Source organism: Oculina patagonica, chromosome 12 (genome assembly GCF_052425735.1).
Source record: "Oculina patagonica isolate OP01 chromosome 12, crgOcupat, whole genome shotgun sequence".
In the NCBI taxonomy this organism is placed as follows: Eukaryota; Metazoa; Cnidaria; class Anthozoa; order Scleractinia; family Oculinidae; genus Oculina; species Oculina patagonica.
This window is the reverse complement of record NC_135769.1, coordinates 23,068,566-23,085,679: the sequence shown is the minus strand read 5'-3', so window position 1 is coordinate 23,085,679 and position 17,114 is coordinate 23,068,566. Positions and strand designations below refer to the sequence as shown.

The 17,114-nt window shown below is 39.2% G+C and overlaps 2 protein-coding genes across 5 annotated transcripts in view; one reads left to right on the top strand and one right to left on the bottom strand.

The window, feature by feature from the left end:
* The window catches only part of LOC144632334 (uncharacterized), a 229,078-nt gene that overhangs the window by 73,656 nt on the left and 138,308 nt on the right, over window positions 1-17,114 (top strand). The window lies entirely within an intron of this gene.
* Window positions 1,866-14,877, bottom strand: LOC144632279 (uncharacterized). Of its 4 annotated transcripts, XM_078490889.1 has the most exons (13): window positions 13,584-14,876; window positions 11,559-11,597; window positions 11,108-11,134; window positions 10,108-10,161; window positions 9,910-10,000; window positions 9,175-9,210; window positions 8,932-8,964; window positions 8,078-8,107; window positions 7,784-7,946; window positions 7,216-7,251; window positions 4,722-5,080; window positions 3,871-4,094; window positions 1,866-3,162 (listed from the first exon to the last, which is right to left on the bottom strand). In XM_078490889.1, the coding sequence occupies exons 1-13, from the start codon at window positions 13,731-13,733 to the stop codon at window positions 2,914-2,916; spliced, it is 1,491 nt and encodes a 496-aa protein (XP_078347015.1). In that variant the 5' UTR covers window positions 13,734-14,876; the 3' UTR covers window positions 1,866-2,913. The 4 variants fall into 4 exon arrangements, with proteins under 4 accessions (XP_078347015.1, XP_078347017.1, XP_078347018.1 ...); XM_078490891.1 differs by lacking the exon at window positions 11,108-11,134 and having other exon boundaries at window positions 13,584-14,877; XM_078490892.1 differs by lacking the exon at window positions 7,216-7,251 and having other exon boundaries at window positions 13,584-14,841.

Sequence of the window (17,114 nt, the reverse complement as noted above, 5' to 3'; positions counted from 1 at the left end):
TTACTAAATACAAACGCGCTAATTTCGGACAGAACTTTCAAAGACGGGACACTCACCATAACTTTATCTTGTGCGAAGGATGCTTGACGGCGAAACTTCTTCATTCCTTCCAGGAAAAATGGTTTTCGCTAGAGAAGAGTAAACCCACATCGACACACGACAACGAACGAGTTGGTTTGAAGCACATGCTAACATTGTCATGAATATGTATTAACAAGTTGGGCCCAATCGTTGATAAGCACGTCATAAATTTTTCACCCTTTCTTTTGAACGCTTTTGCTTGCGTGTTTAGTTTTGTTATTCAAATCACCGATAATAATCCTAGGCCAGTAATTTTTTTGCAAAGAAAATCAAAGAATTTTACAACCAAGTAAAGTCTTCTGGATAAATATACCTACTCTTATTGTTTTTTTTTTCAAGACAAAAAAGCGATGGAATCTTGTTATTTGTGACCGAAGTGAAGTGTTCTTAATTCTAGTCTCGGTTATGATCAGTACGACAGCCGATAAGAAGTTTACCAACTTTTTCGTTCTCTTTTTTTGAAAGCAATTTTACTTCATTTTCTGACTAACCATTAAAGACAAACCGAGGTTAAAATACAGACAAAACAAAATAAAAGAACACGAAACTTATTGGTAAATTAAAAGAGAAATACGTGAATCCAGTTGTCACGAGCATGCGGTAAAAAAAAAAAAAACAGTCCCTCTGAAGGGTATCGAGCCCATGACCTTCCGCGCACCGGTCGGACGCTGTACCACTGAGCTACAGGAGACTCGTGGACAACAAGGCTGTTTACTAGGTTCACATTCGACATACGTATTGCACACTCGACAATATAAGCGTACCAAACCTAAAACTTGCTCCAGATCGGCCGATTTAAATCGCACACGCTGAGACAAAAATAAAACCAGCTCTGAATAAAAATTCTCGAGCTTTGCTTTAAGAAATCGTGAACTGTGCTTAGACTTATAGACAACCAAAAACCCATTATAAATTTAAAACGAACAACTTTGGAAAAAAAGTCTATCCTTGCTCGTCACAGCTGAACTGACATGTTTTCCATTACAGAACTTATTACTGGTAGCCTGTAAAACTTAAACGTTAACGCTAACTGTACATTACCAGTCGCGAATTTTGGGGAAGGGGGCACATGGGGTTCCCCTCTTTGAAATAAAAAAATGTTATTATTGTCCATATCACAAACGAATTAGCACGTAGTGCATACCTACTTTAGTACGTAGTGCAGACCTACTTCGCGATCCGTAAAAATCTTTAACATTATGGGACCGAAAAGAGGAGTACTTTTACTACAACTGTCTAAAAACGAATTCCTAAAGCGAAAAAAATACTTACGTTTTCGCGTGAGATCTTTGGATATTTTAAACCAGCATACTCATGAGCAAAAATGCGAGCCGTCTCTTGTCGCGCTTTCATCACCCCCCCCCCCATGCCTTGAGAGAAAGGCCCTGAACTAAAGGCTGAAAAGTCATACTAAAGATGACGTAGCGCCACTCAAGTTTGGGTACGTAGTGCCTTTTATCGGCTGTTAAACCAATTTAACCAATCAGGGATACTAAACGCGTCTTTGTAGTTTTATGTCATTAGATTGAAATTTCAGAAGTCGTACTCGCTTGGGGGTGGGGTAGGGTGGTGGTAGTGACACTACAAGCGACTGACAACTGTTTTTTCAGGCTTATCATTCAACAATAAAAGTTATCTGTTTCGTGTATTTCAAAAATCTCCCAAGGTTTAGTTTAAACGCAAGATGTTTTGTTTTCTATGGCAAACGACAGGCACAGTGGAGGGGGGGGCATAGAACCGGGAGCACGGAGCCATTAGTATTAGATCAGTAAAATTCACAAATCTAATCATTTCAACTGTTTTTATTTTTGACTCTCTAAACTCACTTATTTTGACATGTAAAACAATGACTGAACACCTATATACACAGGGAAAATTGTTTTGTAAGTACAGTTATCAACCATTCAATCAATTTCTTACTATAAAGAAAGTACTTACTGAGGTAACATAAAATCAGTATAATAATAAACGTTGCCGCGACGCTGAGAGGGAAGGCATCTTTTGTTTAATTAAAAGATTTTTCCTTCATCTCTCTTTTTTTACTAATCAATTTTTTTGTTTATATGCCAGTTGTAACTATGCATTGGAGCTAATCCTCGACTCTGCTTGTAGCTACAAAAACTCCAAGTAAGCAAATAATTTGTTAGTCTTCGTAACAGCGATTATTTACCCTCTCTCCCCGAAAATCTGAGTCTTCTCTACGTATTTAATATATTACAAATCTATAAAACTATAGTGACTAAATTCGGGGAGGTCTGACATGGACTTTTGAACTCGTATAGTCCAGTTAAACTCACGCCTGTTCTCACGCGCGGTCGAAGAGCTCTTCGCCTAAGCGCTCTCCGCCACGCGTGCCACGCATTCTACTCGCGCCTTATTGAGAGACTCTCACTCGCGTTACAAACAAAGACCCGCAAAGGGTGCACAAAAATGGTGGCAAAGGACAAATTACTATTATACAGAAGCTGGAATAAAACAAGTAGTGCTATAAATATTACAAAATTGTACTTCGGACTGTGTAACACGAAAATGAAATATAGTATTAAACAATGTTTCTATAATGTAAGTTTGACGCCATTGTTCCACTTTAACGAAGGGTAGGCGCTTTTCTGTGGTAAAATGCTATTCGTTGAACACTCTCCTTCGCATCTTAAGTAAAGGTGAACGCGCGAGACATAAAGCCACGAGAAACGTGAACGTGTCATTTTTACACCCACGTTCGCTTTTTCACGGCTCAACCTTCACGCGTAGCGCGCGAACTACACGCGTTTCAAAAGTTTTGAAACATTTAGAGTTACTTCTCAGTCTTATTTTCAAGGAATAAATCAATTTTTAACTTTGTGATCCCTGATAGATGTCTGTTGTTCGATGGGAAGCCACGGCCAGATAAACAGTCTCGCCCATGTTGAAAAACACCATATCTCGTGTTCTTTCCGATGGAATGTCTTGTACCTTTGCAAACTTTTTCGAATAATATCGGTCCCAGGCGAAGATGCTTGGACTTCGATCGCTACTCACGATCGCCAGGTATGTTTTCTCCCGTGACATGAACGGTGACGTGATAGTGATCCAGTCACGTGCCTGTAAAAGTAAACCCACGTGATCAGTACATTGCATCAAATATGGCCACCAGTGGTGCATTCTTCGTTCATTTCATTTCTTTTTTTTTCTTTTCTTTGTCACGTTCAGTGCGGTAACTGTTCTAAATCTGTTCTACATCTCTCGAATAAAAAATCGTCATCATCATCATCATCATTATTATTTTTATTTATTTTGAGAGATCGGGAAAGCGATTTGTCTGATTCTTTCGACAGAGTCAGTGATAAACTTCTGCCCTTTGCAAGCTCTGTAATTTATAAGAAAAATAACTTTCCTTTGCCCAAATGAAAAACGACTGGTCAAGCACTATTCTAACCTTTTGAATCCAAATTCGGCGCCTGTCTCGTTGGTGGCGCCGGCTGCCGGTCGTGGTTCGCCCCGCCGGCCCCTCGGCCGGGGTGCTGCCTCTCCTGGCCTGTCTTCTCGGGCTCCGTGGTCCCGTCTCCGTTCTCGTCCGGGACGCCCCCCCCGGGGGCGCCCGGTGTGTCCCTGCGTTCGCGCCCAGAAATGCGCTAAAAATTGATTTCAGTTCCTACTGATTAACCGCAAGAATTTCTTGTTTCGAGAATTTAATGTTTCGCCGAGGCAACACTCCATTATTGACGGTTTTCGTTATTCTCATCAACTTATCACTTATCAAGATAATAAAATTGTATAGGGAAGTTAAATTTTAATCACATTATATCTTACCCGTCTTGACGGCACCTCCTGAAAGAGCTTGAACTGTGTTCCATTCCAGCGGAATATAAGGGAGCTCTCCGCCTGCCACCTGGCTACAGCCAAGAAATGGACGCCTTCTACAGACAGAGCTTTGACACCGTACGCGCGCTCTCCTGTGGGCAGCCGATGAAACTCTTCAAACCTGGTTCCAGACCACTTGTAGATTAACGCGTACGCACCGCGAGAGAAGGGACCTGAACAAGGGGAGAGAGTGACGAATAACGGATAAATTAGAAATCTTTATCAGTGCTACCAAAATAAAAACTCCCATAGTTCATACATCATAGTGAAAATTTGTATATTTTTGTTTTAATTACGATTGTTCTTATCTGAACTCCCACAGTTGCCCGATTCTCCTTCAGTAGAAGAAAGCTCTTCTTAAAGTAGCTACGTCACGGGTAATAGATTGTTCTATTTCTTGATATTTTAACTTATTTTGGTATAAAATTCCAACAAATCTGATCTGCGGTAAAATGTTTATAAGACATAACACTGAAACTAGGTTTAGCGCCCCCAAGCAATTTGTTTCAAACACCGAAGACAAAACATTACAAAAATAGATGTTGATAACCCATATAACCTATATTATTCGATAGGAAGTTGATGCTAATCCTGTTTTGGAAAACCCGGCCAGGATATGATTTCTTGGTTGGAAATAGCTGACACTGACACTGATTCTTCTTAAAGGAGCTATACGTCACGGGTAATAGATCTTGAAAAAATGGCAAGGTTTTTCAAGTTTGTCGTTTGTAATCGGACGGAATTGGACCCCACTCAGTCCTATTACCATAATTAAAAAACAAAAACAGATAGCGTCGTACCTGTTATTGCCAGATACGTCGAGCCATTCATTTTAAAATGCTCTACATCAGCCCCAACAGCTGTGATATCCTGGAACTTTACAAATCTCTCGCCGTCCCATTTGTAGATATGTGAACCACGCCCATAATAAATTGCCACGGCCAGATAAGTATCTTCGCCGATTGTAAACGGCTCAATATCAAAAGCTTTTACTGTGGGTAAGGTTTGGAAAGGAACAAACATATCTCCATTCCATTTGAAGATAGGCGAGTCATGCGAGCGAGAATTACTGGCCACGGCAAAATACACGTCTTCTCCAATAACGAAATGTTGCCATTTTCGAGCGAAGGGCACCTTGAGGATTTGAAAATTGCGGAACCTTGAGAAAAAGAGACGGAGAAAAATGAATTAACAAGCAAAACAGTCAAATTAACGCTCGATAGAGTGCAGTGCAGTGCAGTTCGTTTCCTGGTAAGAGATCACTAAAATCATTCATCCGTCTGTATTAGTCAAAGGGAGAAGGGAAACTTGGACGAGTTCAAAACAAAGTTCATGGAAATGGGCGGAATTTGGGCCAAAGTGAAAATAGCTATTTTATTGGTAGTTCTGAGACTGTAGTAATGGAAAATACAGTGATCACTTCCCGAGAAACACTTAAAAAGCAAAACGCAAAAACGGTGATACAGTAAAGTGCATCGAATTTGATTTTTTGTTTGAAAATTTGTGACATTCAGAAATATTGGGACCTGAAATGGAACAAATGAACCGTCAATTGCACTTTTCTCTTATTGACATCGCTTTGCAGGATTGCCCACTTTCAGTTTCATAGTTTCCCTATCGCCAACATGGTATTAAGGACATAAGGAATCATAGTTTTCTTAAGGCGGGGTTTACGCGAAAGCCGTTTTTCCACCGTTTAATGTGGGTTAATGCGAATATCTCGTTAGCGTTTCAAGCAATCCAAAAACTCTATGCTCATTTCACAAATTGCGGTGTTTTGAGAATTTTGGGGTTTTGGGATTTTGGGAGATTTAGTAAATTAGTAGATGGACACCAAAAAAGTTCCCTTCAAATTTCACTCAAATTCACGTGTACCCCTGCCTTAACTCGATGCACTTGTTTCTATTTTATTCAGTAAGTGCTGCGTTTATATCCGTTTAACCCTTTCAATCCCAAGATCAAAAGACTGATTCTCCTTACTGATTTCCATACATTTTTTCTTATCACTTATAAGAATTTGGTGTTTCATCAAGACAATAGGGCTATTTATACCAAAAAATTAAAACGCGGCTAAAATAAGACGGGAATTATAGCCATTTATACACGCGCCTCGTTTGGGATTTTGTATAAATTTATACGGCCAGATTGCGTCTGCGTTAAAACGCGAACAAGTCCTCGACCCGTTTATACGAGCAATTTCAAGTCTAAATTAAGAAGCGTTTAAAAGAAGATCACTGAATAGTCAAATGTATGGAGAGCAGTAAAAAGATCAAAAGGTTTGAAGGGTTAACGTGCATCTAAACAGCTAAAAGCTCATCATGGGGATAAAAGGAGGCAGGTAGGAAGAAAGAAATGCAAATACAGCAGCAAAAGAAATCAGAGAAATAACAACTGATTCAGAAATAATTCAGTCAGTCGGTCAGTCAGTCAGTCAGTCAGTCAATCAGTCAATCAGTCAGTCAGTCAGTCAGTCAGTCAGTCAGTCAGTCAGTCAGTCAGTCAGTCAGTCAATCAGTCAGTCAGTCAGTCAGTCAATCGGTCAGTAAGTCAGTCAGTCAGTCAATCAGTCAGTCAGTCCATCAGTCAGTCAATCAGTAATTCAGTCAGTCAGTCAGTCAGTCAGTCAGTCAGTCAGTCAGTCAGTCAGTCAGTCAGTCAGTCAGTCAGTCAGTCAGTCAGTCAGTCAGTCAGTCAGTCAGTCAGCTCAGTCAGTCAGTCAGTCGAAAATACGTTAATAAGTACCTAACTAACTAAATGAATAACAAAGCAACACAGCAGCTGGAAAGCCACATTTACTTTATAAGAAGAGCGTCGAACCCCAAATACGAAAAAATCTAGGATCTTAACATAATAAAAGGACCCAAGGTGCAGAAAGGGAGTTATAAATAGTAGGTGTCTGTGAAATTTGGAATCATTTTTCACTTTCTCGTCACGATTGTAAGTTGTCAGTAAGGAATTCGAAGTCAAGATATGTGTGATTTACCCAGACCCTTTAGTGCATCCCCAATTAAAATACCATTTACAAATTAACATTGCACGAAACCTTTTATGACAGAAACTAAACAACAACAACGAAACACAAAAACAACAAAACGAAATTGCTTTCAATCGACGCTCCACGAAAACAAGACGACGAAAAAATTACGTTATTAAGCACCCTTAACATTAATCTTTGACTTGTAACAGTGCAGCAAGACAGATGAACAGTGATCCCCATGTGAGAGTGAGCGGTTAATATTACAGTGTGTGTGATTATCATTATTATGTGGATTATTATGTGAAAGGTTCACTCACGGATTGTAACTGGAATCTTGTTCCAACGATTCGATGCTGAATATGAAAAGACACCCAGACACGTGATTTACACACAAAGAAATGGACAGTAAAAAATGCACAAAAACGACAACTTTCCTTTAATTCGTTAGCCTGTTTTGTAGACGAACTAAACCCTGGAAAGGACTTTACCGGGGTTTAGTTCGTCTGCAACGCAGGATATTAATTCGTAAGCTAACAAAAACAGTAAAAGACTCGAAACTGGGGAAAAAATCTATTTGGTAAGAGTGGTTTTCATTATTACGTTATCTGAGAAGTTAGGGCGCGACCAATGTTCAGGTTTTCAAGCTGCTGTCAATCATCATTACGACAGCAGTCATCTGTTAGCTGATTGGACAAGAGCCAGTTTACCCGTGCGACGATAACGTCAGTCGGCAAAATTCGGTTTCCTTCGTAACCACGATTAACAGCACTTCAAAACCCGACGTTTGGCCGCAGTTTGAACTTATTAGTTTACGTAGTTTTGAAAAACTGCTGCAGGGTAAATGCAGTTGAAAACAACAGAAGAGTTTTGGACAGCTAAATGTACCTGTGTTCGTTGTCCCATTTGTAAATAACAAAGCTCTTTCCTCCTAACTGAGACACGCCCAGAAACAGTTGTTCGCCAATGTAAAACGTGCCCAGGTCCCACGCGTCCATGTATAGCGTTTGAATCATGTATTTCTTCATGAACTGGGTCTGGTTCACGTACGCTAGAAAAAAAAGACAGTCGAGTGAATTAGCAAAAAGATAAGATAACAACAAGATAGCGTTTTTCTTTAGGCGTGTAAACGAGATGAGAAGTTATAATCTTATAACTCGCCCCAACTCCCCACTTGCTTACCTTTTACTGGAGGTTGAGTAGGCGTTGGTGCTGAAATAAAAAAATATAAAGGTTCTTACATACGATTCCAATTTTTTCCCACTTTTAAGGGGACGCTTTTTTAAATAAATAGCTTATATAAATAAAAAAAAAAAAAAAAGGTTAAAATAATAATTTTTTTAAAAAAAAAAAAAAAAGAAAAAAAAAACGCCCCCTAAAAAAAAAAAAAAAAAAAAATATATAAAAAAAAAAAAATTTTCCCACGGCTAAGCGCTTTTTTGCAAACCATCTACAATAGGTTTAGTCAGGCCTCTTCAAAAGTTACGCTAGCATGCAACTATCTCGAGTGTTCGTAAAACAAAAAAGCAGCTAAAGCAGAACAATAAAGCCGCCCATTTGTGGGTTCAGAGGGCGGTAATTAGTTTATCGCGAATTTTCGCTTTTCGAATTTACTTTACTTTACAATTGAGTTATAGACAATGTGAACTGGAGTGTGAAGCAATTATTTGTTCCTAGAATCTTCAGCAAAAAGCAAAATTTAACCACAAAATAAGCGTTGTTCCGGTTGTTTGCATACATTAGATGAAACGTTTTCAACAAATAGGATTGGAACACGAAATAATTGACCAAAGCTATTTTCTTTATCTTCCCTTGTTTTTATACAGGGTTTCAAAAGGTACTAAGCAAGAAAGAAGGCTTTTATTTGAAGGGTGCGGGCTGTTAAAATATGGTTATAAAACTTTAAAGCAAGGAAAGTTTTAAAATTGGTAAAGGTCTTCATGCTGTTCTCTGACCATAGCCAAAATTTGCGACATAAAGCGGAACAATTCTGCGTCAGCACTATTTCTAGCGATTACACGACAAAGTGTTCTTACTTGTAGATAAATTGGGCGTGGGCACTCTGTGACCTTGAAAAAGAGAAAGTAACAATTATTAAACATGCACAAAATTTGCTTCATCACGAGTTATCAGCATGAATCCGGATAAAAACAGAGATCATCGCATCACTAATCATGCAAAACAAACACAACACTTGAATATTGTACAATAAGGCTAGAAATATATAGCAACGAGATATACTGTGATAGTGAACAATATTGATTGTAAAAGTACGGTACCTTCGCATGTCGATACCGCGTTACACACTTCTCGACCTGAAAACAAACGACAAAGATCAGAATACGGAATGTTCTAGGTCAAACAATTTACTTTAGTGCAAAAATACAAAAGATGTGATGAGTTTTAATCACTAAGACAATTAGCGTCTCCAAGCAAACAAAGCAGCAAGAAAGTTAAAACAGCACGGCTATATTAGGACATCGATGGACTTCAGCGGAAGTTATCGTCTTCTATACGTCAGTCATGAGTCTTTTTATTTGCGTCATAGTGTATTTAAGAAACTTATGTCACGCACTGACGTCAACGTGCTGGGTGGTGCAGGTGCTTAAACAATAAAACTCATGACTGGGTGTGTTATGCTAAATGTAATAACTTAAAAATTATTTTTTGTCACGAGAATGAATAATGAGTAATATTACATGCTGAAACGAAACAGCAACGTCACTATTAGTACAGTAGCCCGGAATAGCAGGACACATTAGGAGATAAAGAGCAAGTTTTTTTTTTTCCCGGGGAGGGAAAAAAAAAAATTTTTGTTTTCTCCCTTTGGGGTTGGGTGCGGGGAAAAGAAAATTTTTTTTTTTTTGTGAAATTGGGATTTTTTTACTAATTTTTTGGGGGATTGATTTTAAAATTCGAAAAAAAGGTAAAAAATAAAAAAAAACTCGCGTTTGCCGTTTGCCGCATAACGTCATGCTTAATGTCTCTAATATTGCAAGTGTTACATAACGTACCAAATTTAACGCATAGCAACTGCTTTCCATCAGAAGTGAGGTATTCTCCTGGCTCACATTTAGGAAGAGAAAGTGCTGGACCGGCCTCTCCCTGAAACAAGATTAGCCAATCAAAACCACGTACGCATTCGCGGTTAAAACAAACTTTTCTTACAAAACAAATGAACATGAACAGTAAACAGCTCGAACTCAACTCACCCTCGGTCCTTGTGGGCCAACAGGTCCTGACTCTCCACGGGGGCCTGGTAAACCCTGATGAGGAACAGATCCGAATAGATAAGCTATGTTCTAACTTGTGAATGCGTATTGGTGAAGAACATTGCAAACAATTGATCAGTTACAAAATATTTATTTCTCGTGGTGCATTTTTTGAATAGTTTAAAGGAGCACTGTTATCTATTTTAGCGTGATTTGCAAACCCTCAAAAAAGATAACTTGATCACATCTTTAATAACCGCTACATTTTGTAAGACAGCAATCGACAAATCATGACAGCAATCATAACGACGTAAGGATGCCTTACGATGGCGAGAAGGAAATTGATAACGATAAGGGGACACGTGAAAACGTAAGCCCTACGTCTTCAAGGTTGTGTCAGACTCGCTAAAAAAAAACAAATTTCCTTTTTTCTTGGAAAAAAAAAAAAAAAAAAAAAAAAAAACACCAAAACGTTGATAACTAGTATATATCGGATTGCAACATAATTAGTAGGGGGGCAAATTTTCCCCAATTATTACAGTTCTGAGAACATATCGCGTGACAGTCAGTGCTCCTTTAATACTACAGTACTTTAATTAAAGAATTTTCCCAGTGCGATTGTGCTACTGTGACGTGACACGTTAAACTATCGCTATGAAAAGTGGCATAGGTGCTGGTGATTGAGTCGAGAGGAGGACATTTAGCAGTGCTTTGTAGCTTAATGTTAAAATGTTAGCTTTCCACGACATTATCAGAACAGCTTGTTAGTGAGGTCAATAAAGCGTTCTAGCTTTCTGAAGCTTGGAGGAGTGCAAATCACAAATTTAAGTTATGGATTAGAAGTCAATGCCTTTTTCGCGAGCATTCTGTTAGTTCGTCACGCAATCTTTCCTCCCCGTCACAAAATCCCATCTTTTAGCAAAGACTGCGTTACGAGCTAGCAGAACGCTCATGTAGGAGGTTTTAAATTAGCAGCAGTAACATGAATATGATCTAGTACCTGAGGCCCAATAGGTCCCTGGAGTCCCTGACGATGAAAACAACATACGTATGTGAGGAGTATGAAGGTTATGGGCATAATATAAGTCATGTATTTACTTCCTTGTCAGTTTATATTAGTAACCTTCACCTTGGGACGCGGTTAGTACGCTCCAGTTCAAAATGATCGTAAGTGTATGTACGGGGTGTAATATACGTATGGAAACATAATTGGATTTTACAACAACCAATTACTCTAAGTAATGCTTGGGTTTGTGCGGCTAAACTACTATCTTGTTCAGTTCACAGGTTGTTCTCTGAATTCAAAAAAAAAAAAAATGGCGGCCTTAAGCTCGTCCTTAACAGTAACCGCAACAATGAAAAGAGCCTGGGAATTGAGTTGGTAAAATATGGAAAAAATGTCCTGTACATACCACAGGAAAACCAACAATTTAACCTCGCTTTGACCTCACCTGTTTTCCTCTGGGTCCGCGAGTTCCTTTCCCAGCGTTCTGAAGTGAAAACAGAGAGAATAAATAAAACGAAAATGCGAAACAAACCCTCAACTTTTGTTTCCCATCACTTCAAACCCACTTTAAATTCTTCTTACGGTTTGCCATGCATATTTTTAGATCTAAGTCCTGAGAATTTGTCGGAATACAAAACAATGTAATATTTCCTGTATATTTTAATCATTTTAAAATATAATAATAGCGACCGGTCTGATTGAAAGCGTGTTGATATTGTACGAGAAATTATACAGCACTCTCATGGGATTAAAAAAAAAAGATAAAATAGCGCACTTCTTAGAAAAAGTCGATTGCTTTATTTGTGACTGACTGAACAACAAAGAACGCGTCAGGTCTAAAAGAACTCGCTTTCGTAAAACGGAACTTTTTGCACTTCGGTCAAGTGATTCATAAACGCAATAGAAGTGGAACCGCACCTTTAAATTCCAAGCTATTTAACCACTGAAAAAACATTATGAGAGCAATATAAAGAGAAAGCTAATTAGTAATTTCAAATGGGCAACATCATTCTGAGAAAACACCGAGCTCGAATATAGCCGAGTTAATTGCTTTCGACTTTCTTGGCGTTTGCTATTTATAGAAGAGGTACAATAAAGTGAAAGAGCGCTTGACTTTATCATCGAAGGTAACCGAGAAACCGTGTATTGCTTTGCCAGTCTGGAAAAATAAACAACATAGATATTGCATTAACATCTCGGTTGAAACTACTCAAGCCTGTCCTCGTTAATGGTTTTGTGCGCAAATTTTGACAGATCTTTTTAACCGCGAGATAAATTAGCCATTGTTCAGATTTCCTTGTTTTGATTAAAGCCAACGTCACGAGTTGCGCGCGAGGTACAATTTATAACAAGACGGGAACACACAATAAAGCTTCGGCCTCGGGGCATAATCACCCTCAGAGGGGGTACAACTTCAGGTATTTCTCGGTAAAAGAGCGCGAGATTAAAAGATTGGATGCTTTTAACTGTAATGCGTCCAGCTCAGAGGGCTTAAACAAAAAATTTCCGTGACCCATTGAACGCGCGCGCGCAGTTCAAACTATCAATATTCTCTTGACATTTCTTCGCGCAATCTTCCAGGTTTTTCGGCCTTCATCATGTTTTCAATTAAAGCATGACTCACATTTCTAGAAAAAAACCGCGATCCCTTTTTGGGAAGCGTTCCAAGTGCTTCAACAAGTGGTATGTTTTTGTAATCTAACTGGACGAAAACTTTCACTTTTCACTTTGATGGCTTCAACTCGCTGGAAAGCTTCTTGCGCAAAAGCGATGAGGGCACATATACTGCCCTGCATGCAACGATTTTATTTTCTTGGACGTGTTGTTTACTAGGTCAAAACACTGACATTTTCTTATCAGTGGCCTTCCTATACAATAGGCCGGCTTGACAATGTTTAATTTTGTGATCTCCACAACCCTGTAATTTGCATGCCATCGCATTCCAGCGAAGCAAACCCAATAAAGATCCTCGCGAGAAAACGACCGTATGTCAATAGACGGGCGATACAAGGCTAGTTGAAAAGACATAAATTTTGACGGGCTAAGTACCTGGCACGAAAAAAAATCGCACAAAGGCAAACGGCACGAATTTTATCCTTCAAAAGCTAACAAGCGAACAAGCTCAACAGAGCAGAAATCCTTTGGGAAGGTTGTTTATCAATTAAATATCGTAGTACTGTAGTCTTTGAAGTTACTACAAAACGGTAGGCATCTTGGTGAGAAAATAAAGTTAACAAGAAAACACTTGTTTTGAACTATCTTGTACTAAGGTGAAGTTCTTTTAAATTAATGAGCTTAAACCAACTTAACACACCACGAAAAGAACACTCTTTCGCCAACCCATTAAAAGTTTAATTTACCATTCTGCGCTCGACAAAGGCAATGAAACTCGCTCTAATTAAAAGAAAATCATTTGCGTTATAAAATTAACGCCATCGAACTTGAAGAAAACAAGAGAATTTGTACTCACCCTTACTGTCCGGCTGAATTTCGCGTCGACTTCACTTTGAATATATGTTCTGCAGGCTTTGGGACACTGTCTCTTCGTATCAACAGAAGGAGCCAAGGAAATTGTCAAAACAAACACAAGCGGCAAAAAAACCGTCAAAACATGAGCCATGCCTTGCTTGGACCTTGATCGGTTTTCAAATGTGAATATCCAGAAACTTATACTGTGAATAAACCACGATCGGTGTCGATTGTATGTAAGTACAAAACGGTTGCAACTCGAGCTCGCTCTTATTATAAATAAGCTGAGATTAAATCATCGCACCGATTTATCATCACCTTGAAGTCACGCGTTCGCACTCCCAAACCGCAATTATTGAGCCGAATGCAAATGAAGCCGATTGAATGAAGTGCGAATCGCAATGGGGCTTCACACTCGCCAATGGCCGATAAGCATTTACCGACGGGGCGCACCCATAGTCTCAATACAAAATTTCCCTTTCAATTTCCGGTCGTTTTATCAAAACAACTGCAAATATTTTTTTTCCGCGAACTGAAACTTTCACAAGCGGAACTCGATAATATGAAAATAAGCCATTCAAATGCAGGCCGGGCCTCGCGCACCGGAAGTGCTAACAAGATGGTGAATGTATATATCTGAAGAGTCGGTCGAGCCCCAAAAATTCCTTGCCCCCCTAAACTCTCCGCACACGGGCCATTGAAAGAGCGGTGGATTAATAATATTGCAGGGAAATTGTAACATCTTGAAAACCGCTATGTTAAGTATGTCACGCGAAATCTTGAGCAAGTAGGCTTATAGATTAACTAGCTCAAAATCGTGCTCTCGATTAAACTCGATATGATATCAATGTTTAAGCTATCGATTTCCTTTTTTACAAGCTATGATAAATCAACCATCCGGTGGTTGAAAATTTTGTCTTTGTGATAACGAGGTGCTTACAGATGGCGGGTTCGATCGAGGTCATCGAGGGCGAATGCTAACAACATCTTGTCAGTTTACGCAATATCAAATATTTTCTACAAGCTTTTCATCAGAAGTTATTTGTAATTACTTTATAGCCGATCAGGGGTGTAGGGTGGTCCTTCTTATCAAGTCCGGCATCTGCAGGCTCAAATGGCCACGCACAAAAAATGCGAGATAAGGACGAATCCGTCTGCAGACAACAGCCACAATAGAACGCATTTTCAACACTGTTTACTGTCTTGAGTGCAGAACAAAGGAGTAATTCATTACTAACGAGGCTTACCAATAATCGCATCCTTAAAATGTTATGCACACGATCGCGTTCTAAACAAAGTTTTCGAAAATAATCTATTCTTGGATGTGTGGGAAAGAGTCACAAGCTCCCCCATTCCAAATGTTAACACTAAGAATACTTTGGGTTTGATAAAACAAGAAATAAATCAAAATAAAATGCCATAGATTGAAGTACAAAGGAAGACCTTTGAAGACGCCACGTGAGGCAGACCTTGAGGAAGTTAGCTGTAGAAGCTATCGCAGTTATCAACAATAATAATGACAATCGCCAAGGAAGGAAGTCTAAGAAGTTTTGATCGAGATGCCGGTTTATATTTTCATAACTGAATTATCTTGCGTGCACGATTAACATGTATGAAGCCCTTCATATCCGCATAAGATAATAGGTCGAGTGATGCACAGTCATAAATCACGCAAAGTGAATGTCTGTTGCCTTGATTTATTATCAATAATATTTGCAGTCAGTAATAATTCTGTCGAAACAAATCCATGACGAATGAAATATTAATTTGGGTCATGATATCTCAGATTGCTTTCTATCATGGACTTCATAGAATTGATAGTGTGCTGGGAATTGTTCACATCTTTGGCTGGCACGAAATGGAACGAGCCGAATACGCTTAACATTCTACAAAAAGCTTCTTTTATGCACGGTTGGTAAACCATTCGTTTCAATACAGTGACCAGTCAAGGGCTTGGGTGGGTAAAACTCTAAAGTTTCAGGCTCGGATTAATATATTTGGTCATTGAATGAAGAGCTTTAGATAAAGGCCACTTAACTGAATCGTTTCGTCTTTACATCTACACCTTTACAGCTCACATACAAACCCCCCGGGTGTTATTAATTCCTAGCATTTTTGTTTTCAACAGCACGTATCTTGTGGGTCGCGTTTTTTTATCTCAGAGAAGATTTGAAACAAAAGCAGAACTTCGTGTGTGGAAAACATATACAAGTGGATGTTTACTAGTAACTAAGAATATGTCTAATTTTAAATTGAATATCGGCCTTGAGACATTTCTGGCCGCTTGCTATATTTGTCTTCTTTGTTTCAAAACACACGTAGCTTGTTCAGCTTTTAAGGAAGTTGATGAAGTTTTTCACGTACTGAAAGATTTCTCTGAATTATTCAAAACTTGTCACATTTTAAATTAAAATGAAGTAAATTAGCCTTGGAAAGAACGCTGAAAATAGAGTAGAAATGGATAGAGACAGGTTATTAGGGGATTTTTCGCTTCTTAAAGATCATTATAAATGAGAAACAGGAACGAATGCCTACGGTCTAGTTATGAACATGGGTAAGTCATTCTCACGGCGATCGAGTTTGCACTTCTCATCCAAGAGGATCGATTACCATTTTAATTAAGATCATTTGGAAATTGAGGTATTGTGAAGTAGTATTGTACATAGTCCACACGCTTGCTTTTTCTCTACGCCAAGAAAGCCATTCTTGAGTGGAACTGAAGACGTTAAACATGGTCGTGTCTAACACGGGTTCACGCACAACTAGCATTTTCTTCCTCGCCCCCAGCCTTTGGTCGTTGAAACGACCCAACCCTACCCCCTCCGCATTTGAACAGGGCCTCTGTATATTGTGCATAACCACCATCCACTCTCCGCATAGAAATATATCCCCTTTATTCACACCACAGGCAGCCCAAGCTCTCTATGATAACACAAACAACATTGCGTCGAATTATAAGGGTTTGTATGGGATTTTCTACAAAACATCCATGGATGTAGTTAACAACAACTGCTATCCGGCCATATGCGCGGCAACTGGGCCTGTTGACCCTCTCAAGTATCGTGTAAATGATTGGTGTGGCAAACGAACGTCTGTCTTACATTAGCCTCGCCCTCAGAGCCCCTCGGATTGGTACCAAGGCTACCACCAATAGTCGTGCGCCTCTGGAGATGAAAATGCGTCTTTAGCAGATGTAAAGCATCTGCTAGGCATTGTGCTGCACATAAACAACAACAAAAACAATAACAACAACAGCAGCAACAAAACTAAAGGCAGACATAAATCTAACTGAGTATGTTTCTCGGTAACCCACGACAGAGCCACTGACCCTTGCGGCCAATTTGATCGAAGTCATACCGTTGCACGATAAGCGTTAGAACCTAGACCAGCGATCAGGCGATCTTTTTTCGAAAGGGAGAAGAGTAATAAGTAGAGAGGTCGAGGAAGGGCATGATCTCAGGTTTGTTAGTACTAAACTCTGCTAGTCTCCTTTACAGACGCAATTTGGGCGCGTCACGCAATTTTTTCTCCA